The 15354-nt window shown below is 44.0% G+C and overlaps 1 protein-coding gene and 1 long non-coding RNA gene across 4 annotated transcripts in view; one reads left to right on the top strand and one right to left on the bottom strand.

Moving 5' to 3' along the window:
• CEP192 (centrosomal protein 192) overlaps positions 1-12537 on the bottom strand; it is an 80839-nt gene extending 68302 nt beyond the window's left edge. For both annotated transcript variants that reach the window (XM_064150267.1, XM_064150268.1), the window contains exons 1-6: positions 11995-12537; positions 10727-10843; positions 8308-8462; positions 6795-6841; positions 4326-4458; positions 2221-2375 (exon numbers count right to left, since the gene is read on the bottom strand). In XM_064150267.1, the coding sequence (XP_064006337.1) occupies positions 2221-2375; positions 4326-4458; positions 6795-6841; positions 8308-8462; positions 10727-10843; positions 11995-12164 (777 nt within the window). In that variant the 5' untranslated portion in view covers positions 12165-12537. The remainder of the gene's footprint in view (positions 1-2220; positions 2376-4325; positions 4459-6794; positions 6842-8307; positions 8463-10726; positions 10844-11994) is intronic.
• Positions 12445-14807, top strand: LOC135178893 (uncharacterized). Of its 2 annotated transcripts, none has more exons than XR_010303777.1 (2): positions 12445-12682; positions 13510-14807. It is a non-coding gene; the product is annotated as an uncharacterized LOC135178893 (long non-coding RNA). The 2 variants fall into 2 exon arrangements; XR_010303778.1 differs by lacking the exon at positions 12445-12682 and adding an exon at positions 13285-13367.
• The last annotated feature ends 547 nt before the right edge of the window (positions 14808-15354 follow it).

The raw sequence follows: 15354 nt of genomic DNA, 5'->3' as shown, positions 1-15354 counted from the left end.
GAGATTCAGACCCCAGATCCTAAGCAACCTTGCAGATGGGGATTCAGATCCCAGGTCCTGCCCAACTCAAGTGTGCACACAACTGATGGCCAACTCTGTGTGCCTACGATGCCTCCGTCAGCAAAGGCACCTCACCAAGAACTTAGCCTTACTACCTTACCCAGGGGACTTGCAATCCAGTCTGGGGGACCAGATCTCCCTGAGACTCCCTTGGCACACACTAGAGTTTGTTCAACCCCACATACCTGGCACAGGTAGTGTCACCAAAATGATACCACAAATCCAGAAAGCCTTCAGAGCCTGGTTCTGTGGTGCCAGCAGGCAGGGCTCCTTATTGCAGCATGGGGCACAGACATCAATAATTCAGCAAGGTGACAGTGCTGTGTCCCAAAGTCAAGCAATTTATATAGAGAGGGAGAGCAATGACACACATTCAATAATTTCCCAAGCCTTTATTATCATGTTCATAACTTCCCATGAGTAATTAACATATTCATTAGCATGATACACATATTCTACACTCCAAGATGAGTCAGTGAGCCACTGATGGTGCCCAGTGGCAAATGATTGGCTTCCTCACAGTGTCCTGCAGCAAACTATGACCCTGCACATCCTCTCTGCATCTACTGGCCAACTGCTAAAGCAGAAACTGGTTCTAACTTGATCAAGGCCACAATCTTTTTGCTTTGGACACTAGATATGGAGCATCCACTCCCAAAACAATGGTGCAAACATCCTGTTATCTCTTGCTGAGCATTGCTGAACTCTGATTCTGGCAACTGTGTTTCTGAAAAGGCACATGCAGGATCAAGCACCTAAAAGTTAAGCTTGAAACAAAGGCTCTATTTAGCATCAGTGGCTCTGCTCATTGCATGTTTGAATTTCATGCAAAAGTATGTTTTTATTTCATAATAAGGACTTCTAAACTGCAGCATTAAGTAGTCCAGGTGAAAAAGTCCACCTTCAGGAAACACTGCTGATGCCACAGTAATTACAGAATCTCTCTGAAGATAAACCCCATCATCCCAGAGAAGGGATAGAAACTCAGGAGTTTCAGGGGTTTTTTTTTCCCCCTCTTTGCAAGATCAAGTAACAGAACTGACTGCACAAGGTTCTCAACCCAAGCTGCTTGCCAGAAAAAAGGAGAAGGCAATGAACAGAACAAATAAGAGTGTGAAGGGCAGGGTTAGACAGGGGTGGGAAACCTGAATAGAGACTTGAGTAACAAGTAACACCATAACAAGAAACTCTTCAGTTTTGCTGCAAGCCTTCCTAACATGTCTTGGAACAGTCAACTACTTCCAGAATCATAAAACCGTTTCAGTTGCAAGAAACCCTTAATATCATCAAGTCAAACTTCAGCCTAAGACCACCATGGCCATTAAACCACATTCCACACATTTCTTAAACACCTCCAGGGATGTTGACTCCACCACCTTCCTGGGCAATCTGTTCCAATGCCTGACCAACTCCAGTGAAAACCAGAGCAAAGAGGCTTGGTTGCAGAGGAAGTCTCGAAGCAACTTGTTTTTGGAAACAGGCCTCCACCAAGGCACCACCCTGCCTCTGCAGCCAGGCTGCTTGCACTGTGCACTGCAAGGCTGACCCAACTTGAAGCTGTATCCACACAGCACCACCAGTGCTTCACACCAGAAACTGAACTTCCCAAAAACATCATCAAATAGTCCAGGAGGCTTATAGAAACACATGAGGAACAGAGGGCAAGATGGACAGACAGACAAGCCTTAGCATCAGCTGGAGAAACCACCCCACAGCATAAGGCAAGGGGATAAAGAAGGAAGCAGAACGCAATGGCCAGTGGAAGTCACACCAGGCAATGACACACTGCAAGGCAGGTACCAAAAGCACGGCACAGCGCTTGTGGTTGGTATCTGCCTTATCTCAAAAACAGCAAGACAATGAATCAGCTGCTAGATGAACAAGAAAGAATCAGACAATAAATACAAAAATAGCCACCTAGCTTCTTTCCTTTTTTCCCCTTCAAGGGAAAATCTTATAGAGGGAGCAAAAAACATCAGAAACTCACTCAGTTTTGAACTGTATTTGCTGTCTTTAAATTTAAGAAGAAACCTTTGCATTTGGACAGTACTTGGAATCATCAAAAAAGAAACAAAACTTAGGTCACTCTGGCATAGAACCCTCAGTGATGGTAATGTTTAAGGGCCTTTGGGCACGCTAAGTATTGAACTTTACACCTACCTGAAGCAAGCCATTCTCAGAAAGCTTTGGTGCTGTGCAGCACTCTGAGAGTTTCTGCATATCAGAGTCTCCTTTTCTCAGTTCTGGTTGCATCAGCTGTTGAAAATAGGCTTCTAGCTGGTTATCAAAGAACTCTTCATCATCAATATCACCATCTATTGCAAGAGAAGGTGAACAGGATTTTTCATACTACTAAAGCCACTCTGTTACTTTTGATACATGGAGTCTCACAACACCCACACTGCAGACCTATCCTGGTTTCCCCTTAAAATAATTGGGTCTCAAAAACATATAAGTGTCTTGCTCCACGACTAGAGAGATACAGCAAAACAAGATGACTAAAAGCTAGCATTTAACTCCCAGGCTATGAAGTGACTCATCTTCCTTCACATGATCTATACATCGCCACCCTCCAACTAGCAAATCATAAAGATCCTTGTAAATGAAAAACTTATGTAACCTTTTTCAGACTTAACAGCAGGTGACTGAGGCACAGTTCTAATTCAATGGTCAAAAAGTATTATTACTGCTAATAATTAATTCCTGTTTTCCAAGTGAGAAGTTCTCCAGGACACAGCTTTTCTTGGTTTGGGGTTATCTTTTCATCTGTGGGAGGTGTGGAACGCCAAGTTTTTTTCCAGGGATTGATATCTTTGTTTTTAAAAGACATCAGTCAGCTTTTAAGGGCATGGTTAGATGCACTTCTAAAATCATGGTAAAGCATATTCCAAGAAGTTTGACATCTTGCAACAGGTTGCCTGAGCAGGTAGTTTAGGCCTCAGTCCCTGGAGAGATTCAAGGTCAGGCTTCGCAAGGCTCTGAGCAATCTGATCTAGTGGAGGATGTCCTTGCTAACTACAGAGGGGGGGTGAATTAGATGAGCTTAGGAGGTCCCTTTCAACACAAACTATTCCTGAGTTTCTTCAGATTTTTCTTCAATACCCATGTCCACAGAATGCTTACAAAACACAAGATTAAGTTAGACAGATAGCTAAATCTGAGTTGGAATTTTAGAACAACCGCTGCGGTGCTTATATCTCATTAATCTATTCCTGATTTCTTCTTTGTGAAACTGAAATAAACTCTCTTCTAAATCCTGAGCAAGTAGATGACTGTATTCTACCATGGGTATCAGAGACTTACTGCTCATTTTACACTGAATATAGAACTGCATGATAAAAATTAGTACACGAGCAGGAAATATAAAAAGACCAGTTAGATTCACCACTACTTGAGTCCCAAGCAGGCAAGTGCTTCCAGCAAATGACTACCAACTCCATCATAGGGCAATTAAAAGTAATTCCATCCTTTGATTGGCAAAACCCAGTACTTTTACTATTAACTTTATTCCTGGACACTTAACATAGCAGTGAAGTTGCGCAACAAGAAGGAACAAGAGGATTTCAAGACAGTCATGACATCCAGAGATGTCATGGGAGAAATACAGTCTCTTCCAACCCTGATGATACTGTGATACTGTGTGATACTGTGAATTTAAGGCTGCTTAATTTCAAGATGGCATCAAGCCTATGTCTCAAACTGCTCTTCTCATTCTTGGTGCAGCTGAGGCCATACCCTGCCACACTTCACACAACGTGCAAAGTCACCTGCACTGATACTGAAGAACAGGTTTGTCCCTCAGCAGCAGCCACTGGAAGGGCACAGAAAATTCAGCTTTAGGTACAGAACTCAGGCTCTCCCTTTTACCCTGTGGGCAAGCTGAAGTTCTGACTTGAATGTCACCCTGCATGTGCAGCATCTAAAGGGAACAGAAATTGAAGTAAAAACTGATTTGAACGACATGTACTACATCACAGAAGTTTATCTCTATTGAAGTGAAACTATAGCTAAGGTTATTTTGTTTCACACTAACTTAAGGTTTCAGATTAAACTTTCAGTTGTGATTTTCTCTGACCAGTTCTATAGCTACCTACCCCTACTGTAATTTTATAGCAGTGAGTTTCCCAGTGAACAGTCTTTTCTAGCATTTTGATCAAGCATTAGCCTACCTTAAAGCACTTCAAACAATGTTCTTCTTTTCCAGCACATAACAACATGGTGTCACAATTCCAGACTCAGCTACCCAGACTTACAAACACACTTACCAGCAGAATCTTCTTCTGAGCTTGTAAAACACGAGAGCTTCTCATTCTCCAGAAAACTTGAAAGGCTACTGCTAAGATGATCACTTGAGATTTCACTTTCTGTCAGTTTTTCAGAAGCTTCAGGTGGCCCAACCTGTGAACAGCATCCACACAGAAATATTTCTTACTACTAACTATTGTATAAATTCAGTTCATAATCAATTAAGTCAGTAACATTCCAAAACTCCACACACTTTTTTTCCTCCTTATCCTAACAAACATTCTAGTTCAAATGGAGTTCACCTGATAGCTCACAGAATAGATACATGCAAGAAATAGAGGGATCATAAAGGACAAAGCAGAGGAAAATTCCACACATAGGAATAACAACAAACTACTAAAAAAAAAAATTGAACCATTTCATTCAAGAGTTTACACCTGCAGCAGGTGGCCACCATAGAACTAACCAGGTTGGAACAGACCTCCAAGATCAGCCAGTCCAACTTATCGCCCAGCCCTAGCCAATCAACCAGACCATGGCACTAAGTGCCCCATACAGTCTTTTCTTGAACACCTCCAGGGACAGCGACTCCACCACCTCCCTGGGCAGCCCATTCCAATGCCAATCACTCTCTCTGTGAAGAACTTACCCCTACTATCAAGCCTATATCACCCCCGACACAACTTGAGACTGTGTCCCCTCGTTCTGTTGCTGGTTGTCTGGCAGAAGAGACCAACCCCACCTGGCCACAACCTCCCTTCAGGTAGTTGTAGATAGCCATGAGGTCACCCCTGAGCTTCCTCCTCTCCAGGCTGCACACCCCCAGCCCCCTCAGCCTCTCTTCACAGGGCTGTGTTCCAGGCCCCTCACCAGCTTTGTCGCCCTTCTCTGGACACATTCCAGCACCTCAACATCTCTCTCGAACTGGGAAGCCCAGAACTGGACACAATACTGAAGATGTGGCCTGACCACTGCTGAGTACAGGGGAAGAATAACCACTCGTGTCCTGTTGGCCACACTGTTTCTGATCCAGGCCAGGATTCCATTGGCTCTCCTGCCCTCCTGGGCACACTGCTGGCTCATGTTCAGTTACTCTCAACCAGCACCCCCAGATCCCTTTCTTCCCAGCTGCTCTCCAGCCATTCTGTCCCCAGCCTGTAGTGCTGCTTGGGGTTGTTGTGGCCAAAGTGTAGAACCCTGCACTTGGCCTTGTTAAATCTCATCCCATTGGCCTCTGCCCACCCATCCAGCCTGGCCAGGTCCCTCTGCAGGGCTCTCCTACCCTCCAACAGCTCCACAGATGCTCCTAGCTTGGTGTCATCTGCAAGCTTAGTGATGCTGGACTCAATCCCCTGGTCCAGATCATCAATAAAGACATTAAACAGGACCACATTCATTAAGCTGAAATCCCAATTTAAAAGTACAATGACAACTCTCAGCAGTTTCCTGTGCTGCTTTAACAGCTCTTCAGAAACCCTATAAACAGATCAACTCTGTTGATAGTTTCTTTAAGTGAGTGTAACAAATTAATACAGCTGAATCTAGCTAACTTGAAGTATTTCATCTTTCATGTACCAAAATGATTTTTGAGGACAGCACAATGTAGTATCTGGTTGGGATTTAGTCAGATAAACAGACTGTGATAAACAGATCATTTCTGACAGAAAAAAAAAAATCAGAACGAGACTCGAATATAGTTTTCAGATGACAGCCTGTGAGCATTCAACTGCAATTCACTTATCACTGGGGCCTACAGAAAAAGCAAACGAAAGAAAACTGTGTCAGTTCAGCAAACAGCATCTGAGACTTTGAAGAGCACACACCGCACAGCAAGTGGCTGCAGCCTGAGGCATGTTTCCTCTACATGGCACAAGATCGCCCATTCCTGTCAGTCGGTGCCCATTAACACCTTCTCTAACAAAGTAAATAAAAACAGCTGAGGCACAGCCCTGCCGGTCAATACCCGTAGGTATTTTAGGGGTGGGATAGAGAGGCGGCAGGAAGATGGTGTTCTTACAAATGGTGCACTTTATTTTCCATGTTGAGGACACCGAAGAATTCATCTGAACTAATTAACGTCCCTCAAAGGAGTTAACAAGTATCAATCAGGTTGATACCGTTGACTTCAGTTCCAAAAAGCATTCCAAAAAGTTCCTCAACAGGCTTTTCACTAAAGTACAACTGGGATAAGATGCAAGGTCCTTACTTTGTCCAAGAGCTACAAGGCAGCAGAGGCTAGGAGCAAACAAGGTTTTTCACAGTGGAGCAAGAGCAGGTGAACTCATGCTCCTATGTCATTAGGTTAAGTACTCAGCAAAAAGCAGGCAGAGACATGACACACTCAGCATAGTAGCTCTGCTACAAACTTAAGGAATACACAGCATATGACAACAGCTGAATTCTTTCCCTCATTCTCCTCCTCTCTCAGAACTAAGTCTATTGCAAAACTAATATTAGTTAAATTTCAGTGCATTCAGCAAAGCTTTTACCTTGTTATTCTCAGGGTCTGGAAGAAAACATATTCCTGTTGACAAATCTGAAACAGAAGGCGGCAGTGTCAGCAGTAGTTTGTTATGTTCTTATGTGATGATGCTAAGAACTAACTCTTCCACAAAATGCCAAGCTAAAGCCGCTTGAAGGCCTTGGCATACGCCATTAAAAGAAGCCTGAAACATACATGGCATCACAACAGCAATGTTTATATATTCTTATAGCAATGTCTTGAAGTATCTGAGAGTGACTAGGAAAGCAAGGCTCCAGACAGTTACTATTTCAAGGACTTTCACAAGGCAGTGCAGAAAACCCTAAGGAGTGCCAGGCTGCACTAGCAGAAACGGGCACAGGTCTTCTCTTCCACTCCTGCAAAACATGCTGCATTTCACCTTCTGGGACTGTTCCTTTTTTGCGTGGTAAAGCAGATTCCACTTGTCTTACTGTTTTAGCCACCCACAATCCAGTGGCAAGTCCCACAAAACAGAATATTTTAGTCATACACCTATAGATCTTAGCACAAAAGGTTCCTAATTCTTAACTGACATGAGAATAAAAAGGAAGTTTCTGGATTAGAATCCTAAACCTTGAATAAAGAAGTAGTTAAAACCAATTAACTCAATACAATCAAGTACTGTCAAGTCCAAACACTGGCCAGTCTCAGTTCTCCAAAGCATCATAACTTTTGTTGCCATAGTTATTGCCACTTCCTAAAGACTATGATGTGTCCTCCCTGTTAGAAGGGCATTTCACATGAATCTTTTCTATTACAAGCCATAGGACTACCCAACTGAACACATTCTCTATTTCCTTATTAATATCTCATGAAAACCTGCTCAAGCACTCAGGTTATGCTTTGAAATTGAAATATTTATGTACTAACCTATTTATTTGCTAAGTATATTTATTGAATTTTAAGGAATGCACAAAATATAATCACAGCACTTGCATGAGAAAGAAACCCAAACCAGTTTAAGATCAATGCCATGCCTTTAAAAAACAGAACATTTTGCTTCCACTACTCTATTCATACACCAAAACCCCCATAGTTTCCACTACAAGTATTCCAAACTATTTTCTCATGCATCATCTCACTAGGAAAGTATGTTTCCACTTGCTACATCTGCAGACCTACTACAGGTTGGAATAGAGTAATAAGAGAGACATCAGTGAAAATATAATCTCATAGACTTACATCTTCTGAAAGCAAAGTGATAAACAGCAACTTAAACACACTTTTTCCACAAGTAATGTTCCTGAAATTAAGTCAGATGGCCAGCAGCATTCTAGCTGTGGTATTTTACAGCAATCCTTATTTTTCACCAGCTTCCTATCTAGCTTTGTATTTTGGAGAGAAATCTAAGTGCACTGTGTCGACCACAAGCTTTCTCTGGTGAAATCAAAGAGATTTTTTTCATGATGCCATAAACCAGAGAAAGGCTCAAGACACCTTAGAGCACAAAAAGCTAATTACACTGAGAATAAATCACAATTTTTCTCAAATGTTAATACCTTCCAATCGTTCAAGTGGCAATACCTCAAGTAAGGTATCTTGACTGCGATTTGCCTGCTCGGTGACACTCTGATCTGGCTTTGCACATATTGAGTGGGAGTCTTTCAAGCCAACAGAAGCTGGCTGAGGTTGTTTATCTTCTGCAGCAGCTTCCCTAGAAAGAGAATTACTTCAATGAAAAAACCCAAGTCATTCAATGAGTTATGTACATCAGCATCATTATACAACACCTCTACATAGGACTCTTGATAAAATCACCAATTTTTATGCCTCCATCTCCAGGAAGTCAGTTGTTCCCATTAATATAGATCCTACAGATGTTTATTCATGCAATAAAGGAACAAAGACATAATACAAAGACTTCAATTTCTAAAGTATGAAGTGAAATTTCATGTAACATAAGCCTCTCTCACATATTTCCTGTTTGTCCCTTTCTCTTTCATTCCTGCTAAGAGACAAAAGGTTAAGGGAAAAAAAAAACTATTCCTGGTGCGTTCCTTGATCCATTTGAGGGCAAGTCATACCCTAGACAAGGTTTTGCTGAGTCCATGGTATCAGAATGGAGAACTGAATCATGAGGAACATGATCAACTGAAATTCCATATAGCTCTGTTAAATAACAGCTTTTATAATTGAGCAGGATAGTTCCATTTTACTTCTGATTTCCTAGGACTCCACACAGGCAGAGAAGGTAATCATCCAAGATGTTGCTTCCACATTGGTTCAGTTCACTCATTCTCATGCTTTAATCATTTAGACACACAAATAAAGCTTTTTTTCCCCACTTAAATACAATCAAGACACTGACTCCCTCTCTTAAATCTTATCTTGTTTTCTATAGACACATAATGGCCTACAGTAAGAAAGATGAATATTGCCTTTTCCATCACAGCAATAGGAACAAATCTGACCTTGCTTAGAACAACTTGTACAGTATGCTGCAGTATTACCACCACTTAGTAACAGCCTCTAAATTATTTCACTATCATTAGTTACTTCACAAGAAATAATGATGTATTGTCCTGCCTCCAAAACAGTATGGGCAGCAGGTCAACGGGGATTCTGTCCCTCTGCTCCACTCTGCTGAGACCCCCATCTTCAGTGCTGGGTCCTCAGAACAAAAAAGGCATGGACCTGTTGCAGAGGGTCCAGATGAGGGCCATAAAGATGATCAGGGGGCTGAAACACATCTCCTCTGGTGACAGGGTGAGGAAGTTTGGGTTTTTCTGCCTGGAGAAGAGAATGCTTCAGGAAGACCTTGCAGCATCCTTCCAGTATTTGAGAGGGTTACAGGACAGCTAGAGAGGGATTTTTTTATGAAGGCATGTGTGATGGTTTGGGTGTTACCTGCCCCCCCACACTAAGGAAATCACCCAGACTAGACTCAGCCGGCTCTGGAAATTGAATGAAGCTTATTATTTACAGCTTAGCAGAATATACAAGTAGATATTTACAGTATATACAGCTATATACAGAAATATACAAGGTAAAAGGTAATACAGAAACACAACTCCCCTCCCAGAAACCTGAGTCCTCAGGAAGGGCTCCCAACTGCCCCTTCACCTTCCCCAGATTTAGATTGGACATGAGGAAGAAATTCCTCCCAGTGAGGTTGGTGAGGTACTGAAACAGGGTGCGAAGCAAAGCTGTGGAGGCTCCAAGCCTGGAAGCGTGCAGAGTCAGGCTGGATAGGGCCTTGAGCAACCTGACCTAGTAAGCATCTCTACCCAGGTCCCTTCCAGCCCAAACCATAGCAACCACTGAAACAGCAATCACTGAGGTTACAAGGAAGCTAACCTAAATAGAAATTGATGTTCTATTCTGTAAGCAAAGAGCAGGATGCTGACTTGAAACAGATTAAAACCAATGCAGCCTATTACTCACAACATGGACCAGAAACGTAAACTTAATTACAGATTATGTGATGTAAACACAAACTAGATTCAAATAAGTCAATTAATCACATTAGGAAGCTTTTAGTGTAACAAAAAACCAAAACATCATCATTTAAAAAAAAAAAATAAAACCACACCTAAAGATTCCTCCCTGACACATACATGAAGTCAAATCAGTCAATTCCAACAGCAGAATGTTGCCTGTGCAGGGCTGTAGAGGCAAAGTGGTTGCACTGCACAGGATGCTTCCACAATGCCTGCCACTAACCCTCCTCCAAAACCAAGGAGGAGCTGTTTTAGCAGCAAAAGCTGCCCAGGCTGCCAAACACATTAGGTAACAGATTTATGTACAGCTGAGCTCTCCAGTTACTGCCATCGAGAGGCTTGTAGTAGAAGCTGCTACTGGAGTGGGCAATTCAATCCTGAAGTCCTCCACAACAAGCGAATAGTCCACATAAATCCACATCACAACATACTGGCATGTGCATTTTAAGATAGACTTAGATTTAGCTACTTCACTTACACGTCATCAAGAAAGTTGAGGGCAAATCTCCCCATTGGCTCAGACTGACTACAGTGAGAAGATCCTAATGGAAATGACTGTTTCCCTTCTAAATAGGATGCACAGACGTCAGAAAGCCTGCAAGCATGGAGAAGAAAAACACACAGCAAAATCATTTAATATGCAACTGTTTTCCAAAGAACTGAGGCAAAACCCAATTCCTCTACCTCCTATAAAGTCAATTATTTTAACATTTAGCATTTCTAACCAGTCTGTATTTCCCAGTACACCTATGTACCCAGAATAATCCTCCCAGCTCTTTAGAAAGGTCCATAGCTGCCTTCTATAGATTTCTTTCTACCTTCTATAGCATTCTTATTTTCAGGAGCTAGTGCTCATCAACATTTCTGAAAAGAGAGCATATAAGAATCTGATCTTACTGTTTGCTAAGTCACAGGACAGCAATTAAGTCAGCAAGAGCTTCTGTTACCCTTTGCTCTACTCCCTGCTAAACAAATCATTACAAAAGGTGTTGAATTTTAAGTCACACCCACAACACTAGTTCTTATAGAAGCCTCTCTAAAACGAGACAGATTCAGATAAATTAATTTAACAGTTAATAAGACTTAAAGGAAGGGACATTTTACAAGGATCTGTTGTGAGAGAACAAAAGGGAGTGGATCAAAGCTTGAGAACAGCAGCCTTAGACTGGAGATTAGAAAGAAATTCTTTCCAGTGAGGGTGGTGAGAGAATGGAACGTATTGCCCAGGGAGGTCATAGATGTCCGTTCTATGGAGACGTTCAAGGCCAGGTTGGACAAGGCCACCTAGTCTAGTAGAAAGTGTCTCTGGACGAGGCTTGGAGCTAGGTGATCTTTAAGACCCCTTCCATCCCAAGCCATTCTATGAATCCATGAATACACATATAAAATAATATATATATCTATCTTTCCTTGTATGACTCCAAACTTGAGTATACTAAGATGAAGAGTAAAGAAAGACTTCTTACCAGTCTAAACACTACTCTTTTAAAGAGTAACTTTGGCTCAAGTATTGCAATGTTAGGAACTCAATGCAAAATTCTCACTGTGAATATAGTAAAGCCTTTTTGCTGATGACTATGCTTAGTAAAATTAGTACTTTAGTAGTAAATATCTTACTGCTTTTACTGATTAATAAAATGTTTAAACAATTTTATCATCTGTCAAAAGATTTATCCCTCTCCAAAGCTAAACGTTTCAAACCAGTCAACTGTTTTCCATCTTGTTGAGCAGTATTGATAGTCTCACCTGTTGTCACAGCTTGTTTTACTCCTGGCGACAGTTGAAGCTGCAACAGGTAAGCCAGGGTTTGAGGAAACAGTAACGTTTCCAAAGACGACGCTTGCACTGCCGCTTAAGGAATGGCCCAAGAAGCTTGGAAATGTCTCGTCGGCAATATTTCTGAAGTCTTCCATCATCACGAACGAATTGCTCTAAAATAGCACTCCACTTGGCAACACGATTAGCCCTGGTCCAGCAACATCTGAGAGCAGGAACAAAACGACTACACAGTTACGCGAGTCACCCTCAGGCTGTCAAAAGCGTTACTGTTAGATGTTTATAAATACATGTGGTGGGTTCACTTGGCCATCGCACCACTTGATCCCCAAACATGCTTAAGAATGATTCCCAGTCCTCTCCCGTCGAGCCTTTTAAGAGGCACAGGGTTTTACAGCCTTCTCGGAGTGCCTGGAGACAGCAGCGCTCCTGCAAGTTCGGGCCCCGGCGCTGCCAGAGGCGCCAGCCCTATATTTAGCCTGCAAAGCCGCTCGGCGCAAGGCAGCCTTCCTCCATTTCGCCGGTAGCCAGCACCTGGGGAACTACCAACTCCGTGACGCGGTCAGCTGGGGCCGCTCCTTGGCAGACTACAACCTGAGGTTACGGATCTCAAGGCTGCGGGAGGCCCGGACCCTACACCCCTCGGCACCCTGCGCAGGTACCGCTTTCACCGCCCCACACGCAGGCTCCCGACGCGGCCCGGAAGGCCACAACAGTTCATACAGGGAAAACTAGGAAAGGCAACGACTTGAAGCCAACAAACTCCTTTCTCCACAGCGGATGAGAGCAGTGCTGCCCCGACCGAGGGGCCCAGCCCAACCCCACCCCGCCGCCACTCGCCTGAGAGGAGCCTCAGACTCCGCCGCCCAACCGCCACAACTTCAAACCCCGGAGCCGGGCCCGCCCACGCCGCTCCGCGCAGCGCCTCCCACAGGCCGGGCAGGCTCCCCGGCACCCCCTCACCCGGGCGCGCAGGACCCGCCGCCCGCAGCCGCGGGGCGCATGCGCAGCGCCGCCGCTCGCCTCCCAAACTTTCCGGAGCCCGCGCTCCGCGCCGCCGCCTGCCGCCCAGCCGGCCCCAGCCAATGGGAGCGCCTCACGCAGCGCGGGGGCGCAGAGAGAGCGGCTCGCTGATTGGCGCGCTGCGCCGCCCAGCCCCGCCCCGCGGCTCTGCCCCGCTGCGGGAGGCGGGAAGAGGCGGGAGGCGGCGTCACGGCGCCCGCAGGGTCGCCCTCCGGCAGATGTGGGTGCTGTGGGTGCTGATGGAAGAGGCTTTCGGAAAAGGACGCTGAAATCTGCTAGGTCGAGCCTTTGCTTACGACCCAGCGCAGCCTGAGCTACCAGTGAGTAGCTGGCGGTACTTTAGGGCAGCGCGCTGCGGATTCAAATGCTGGTAGAGCAGCAGACTTGTGTGCTGGCTTACCTACTTGGAATGCTTTGTTTCGTTTGTACTTGCATCTCGCCCATCTTTCTTTTGTACCGCAGGTAGAATGGCCTCTTCCTTCGCTGCCTGCACTTAAAACTCACCTGTCTTCTGCTGATTCTACTCCGTGCTAGTGAGACCACATCTGGAATAGTGGGGCCAATTCTGAGCGCCCCAGATCAAGAGAGACAAGGAAGAGTGTCAAGAGGAGGCTACACAAATAAAGAGAGGACTACTGCAATCTTTTTACGGGAAAAGGCTGAGACTTGGAGCTGTTTAGCCTTGAGAAGAGCTGACTCAGAGCTGATAAGTTTCTAAAGTGCAGGTGTTGAGAGAATGCAGCCTGAGAGTTTCTGACCAGCTGCCCACAGCAATGTCTTGGAGTGCACATCCCCAACTCACATCCAGCTTTTCACTCACCAGCACCCCAAGTACTTCTCCATGAGACTATTCTCAAGCTTGTCATCATCCAGCCTGTATTGATACCAGAGTTCGTTTTGACCATGGTGCAGGAGCTTGCATTTGGCCTTGTCAAAATGCAACCACCAGCCTAAGGTCAGTTGCTGACGCCAGAGCACTCAGCCAGTCCACTGGAAATGGGACTTGCTTCCACTGAAATGGTGACAGCCTGTTTCCATTAGCAAGACACCTGACTGGAATTAGTCAGGATACCTAATAATACACGTTCAGCACTGGAAAACAATGTGACCATGAATGAGCTATATAAAAATGCCTCAAAAGCTGCAAAAAAGTTGTCCTTTGCTTTATGATTCCCATAAATGGTCGTTCTGGGTTCCAAAATAACAGCAGGAAATGTAAGGAAGTGCAAGTGCAAATACTTCTCTTAAATGTGGTTTATCATGGACACTTATCTCCAAAGAGTTCTCTTTGAATACAGTTTACAGTGTATTTTGTTGCACTGTGACAGATACTGTAGGGCCTTGCAGCAGAAATATTTTAACACTGGGAAATAGCAGCACACCTAGGCACTAGCACCTTGGCTTTCTTCATGGCTTTTAAGGAAGCAATCCTCTGTTTTCCCCCTGGTACAAACAGAAATGCAGTAAGAAAACAGCAGCAGCTGTATTGAAGGGAGTGACCTTTTAAAGGATTAAGGCACACATCCTTAACTAGCTTAAACCTTCAGACGTATTCTGCTGCTTGTACACCCCAAAATAGTTGGTTCTGGTTTAGAGGAGAATCCCACAATAATTGTTTTGTATTCTTATTTTAGTAATTCATTCTGCCAGAGGAGAATCTTGTTGCTTCCTACTCCCATTTAAACATAAACATGATTTTTACCCTACAAGGATGGTATGGTTTTATAAAGGTTAACTTTTTGACTGTAAGGTAAATGTATCTGCTTTTACTAGACTATTCTTTCTTTGCCTCTCTCCCCCACAATTCTGTTCCTGCTTGCTGAAAAATAGCAGCAGCTTTCCTCCACACAGAGCCAACAAACGCTCTCTAACACCACTGTTACCTCTCACGGGTTTGAGAAAATTAGAACTAGATTCCTCAGAGATTAATCAAGAATCAAATGTAGTGTGTCTGAGCAAAAATACAGCATCTGAGCAAATACAGTTTTCAGAACACATATGAAACCCCCAGGAATTTGTTATTTTGGCAGAATAAAGGTTGACTTCTCCTTGTCTTAGACAAGTGGTCCAGTCCAGGAAGCAGCCTAAACCCATTTTGCATTACACTTTGGGTTTCTGCTGCACAGAGCCCACCTTTCTCCTCCCTCTCTCTGAGCACATTCAGCAATGCCATCCCATGCAGTAATGTGACTCCAGAGCAATCCCGTGTAGTCACTGTCCAGTTTTATCCTCCTTCCCATCTCACACCCAGCAGTGCTTGAGCCAGTGCCAGCATGATCCACAGCAGTGAAGTTCCTCTGCTGACGC

This window comes from Pogoniulus pusillus, chromosome 10, assembly GCF_015220805.1.
Source record: "Pogoniulus pusillus isolate bPogPus1 chromosome 10, bPogPus1.pri, whole genome shotgun sequence".
Taxonomy (NCBI): Eukaryota; Metazoa; Chordata; class Aves; order Piciformes; family Lybiidae; genus Pogoniulus; species Pogoniulus pusillus.
This window is presented reverse-complemented; position numbering and strand designations above follow the sequence as displayed.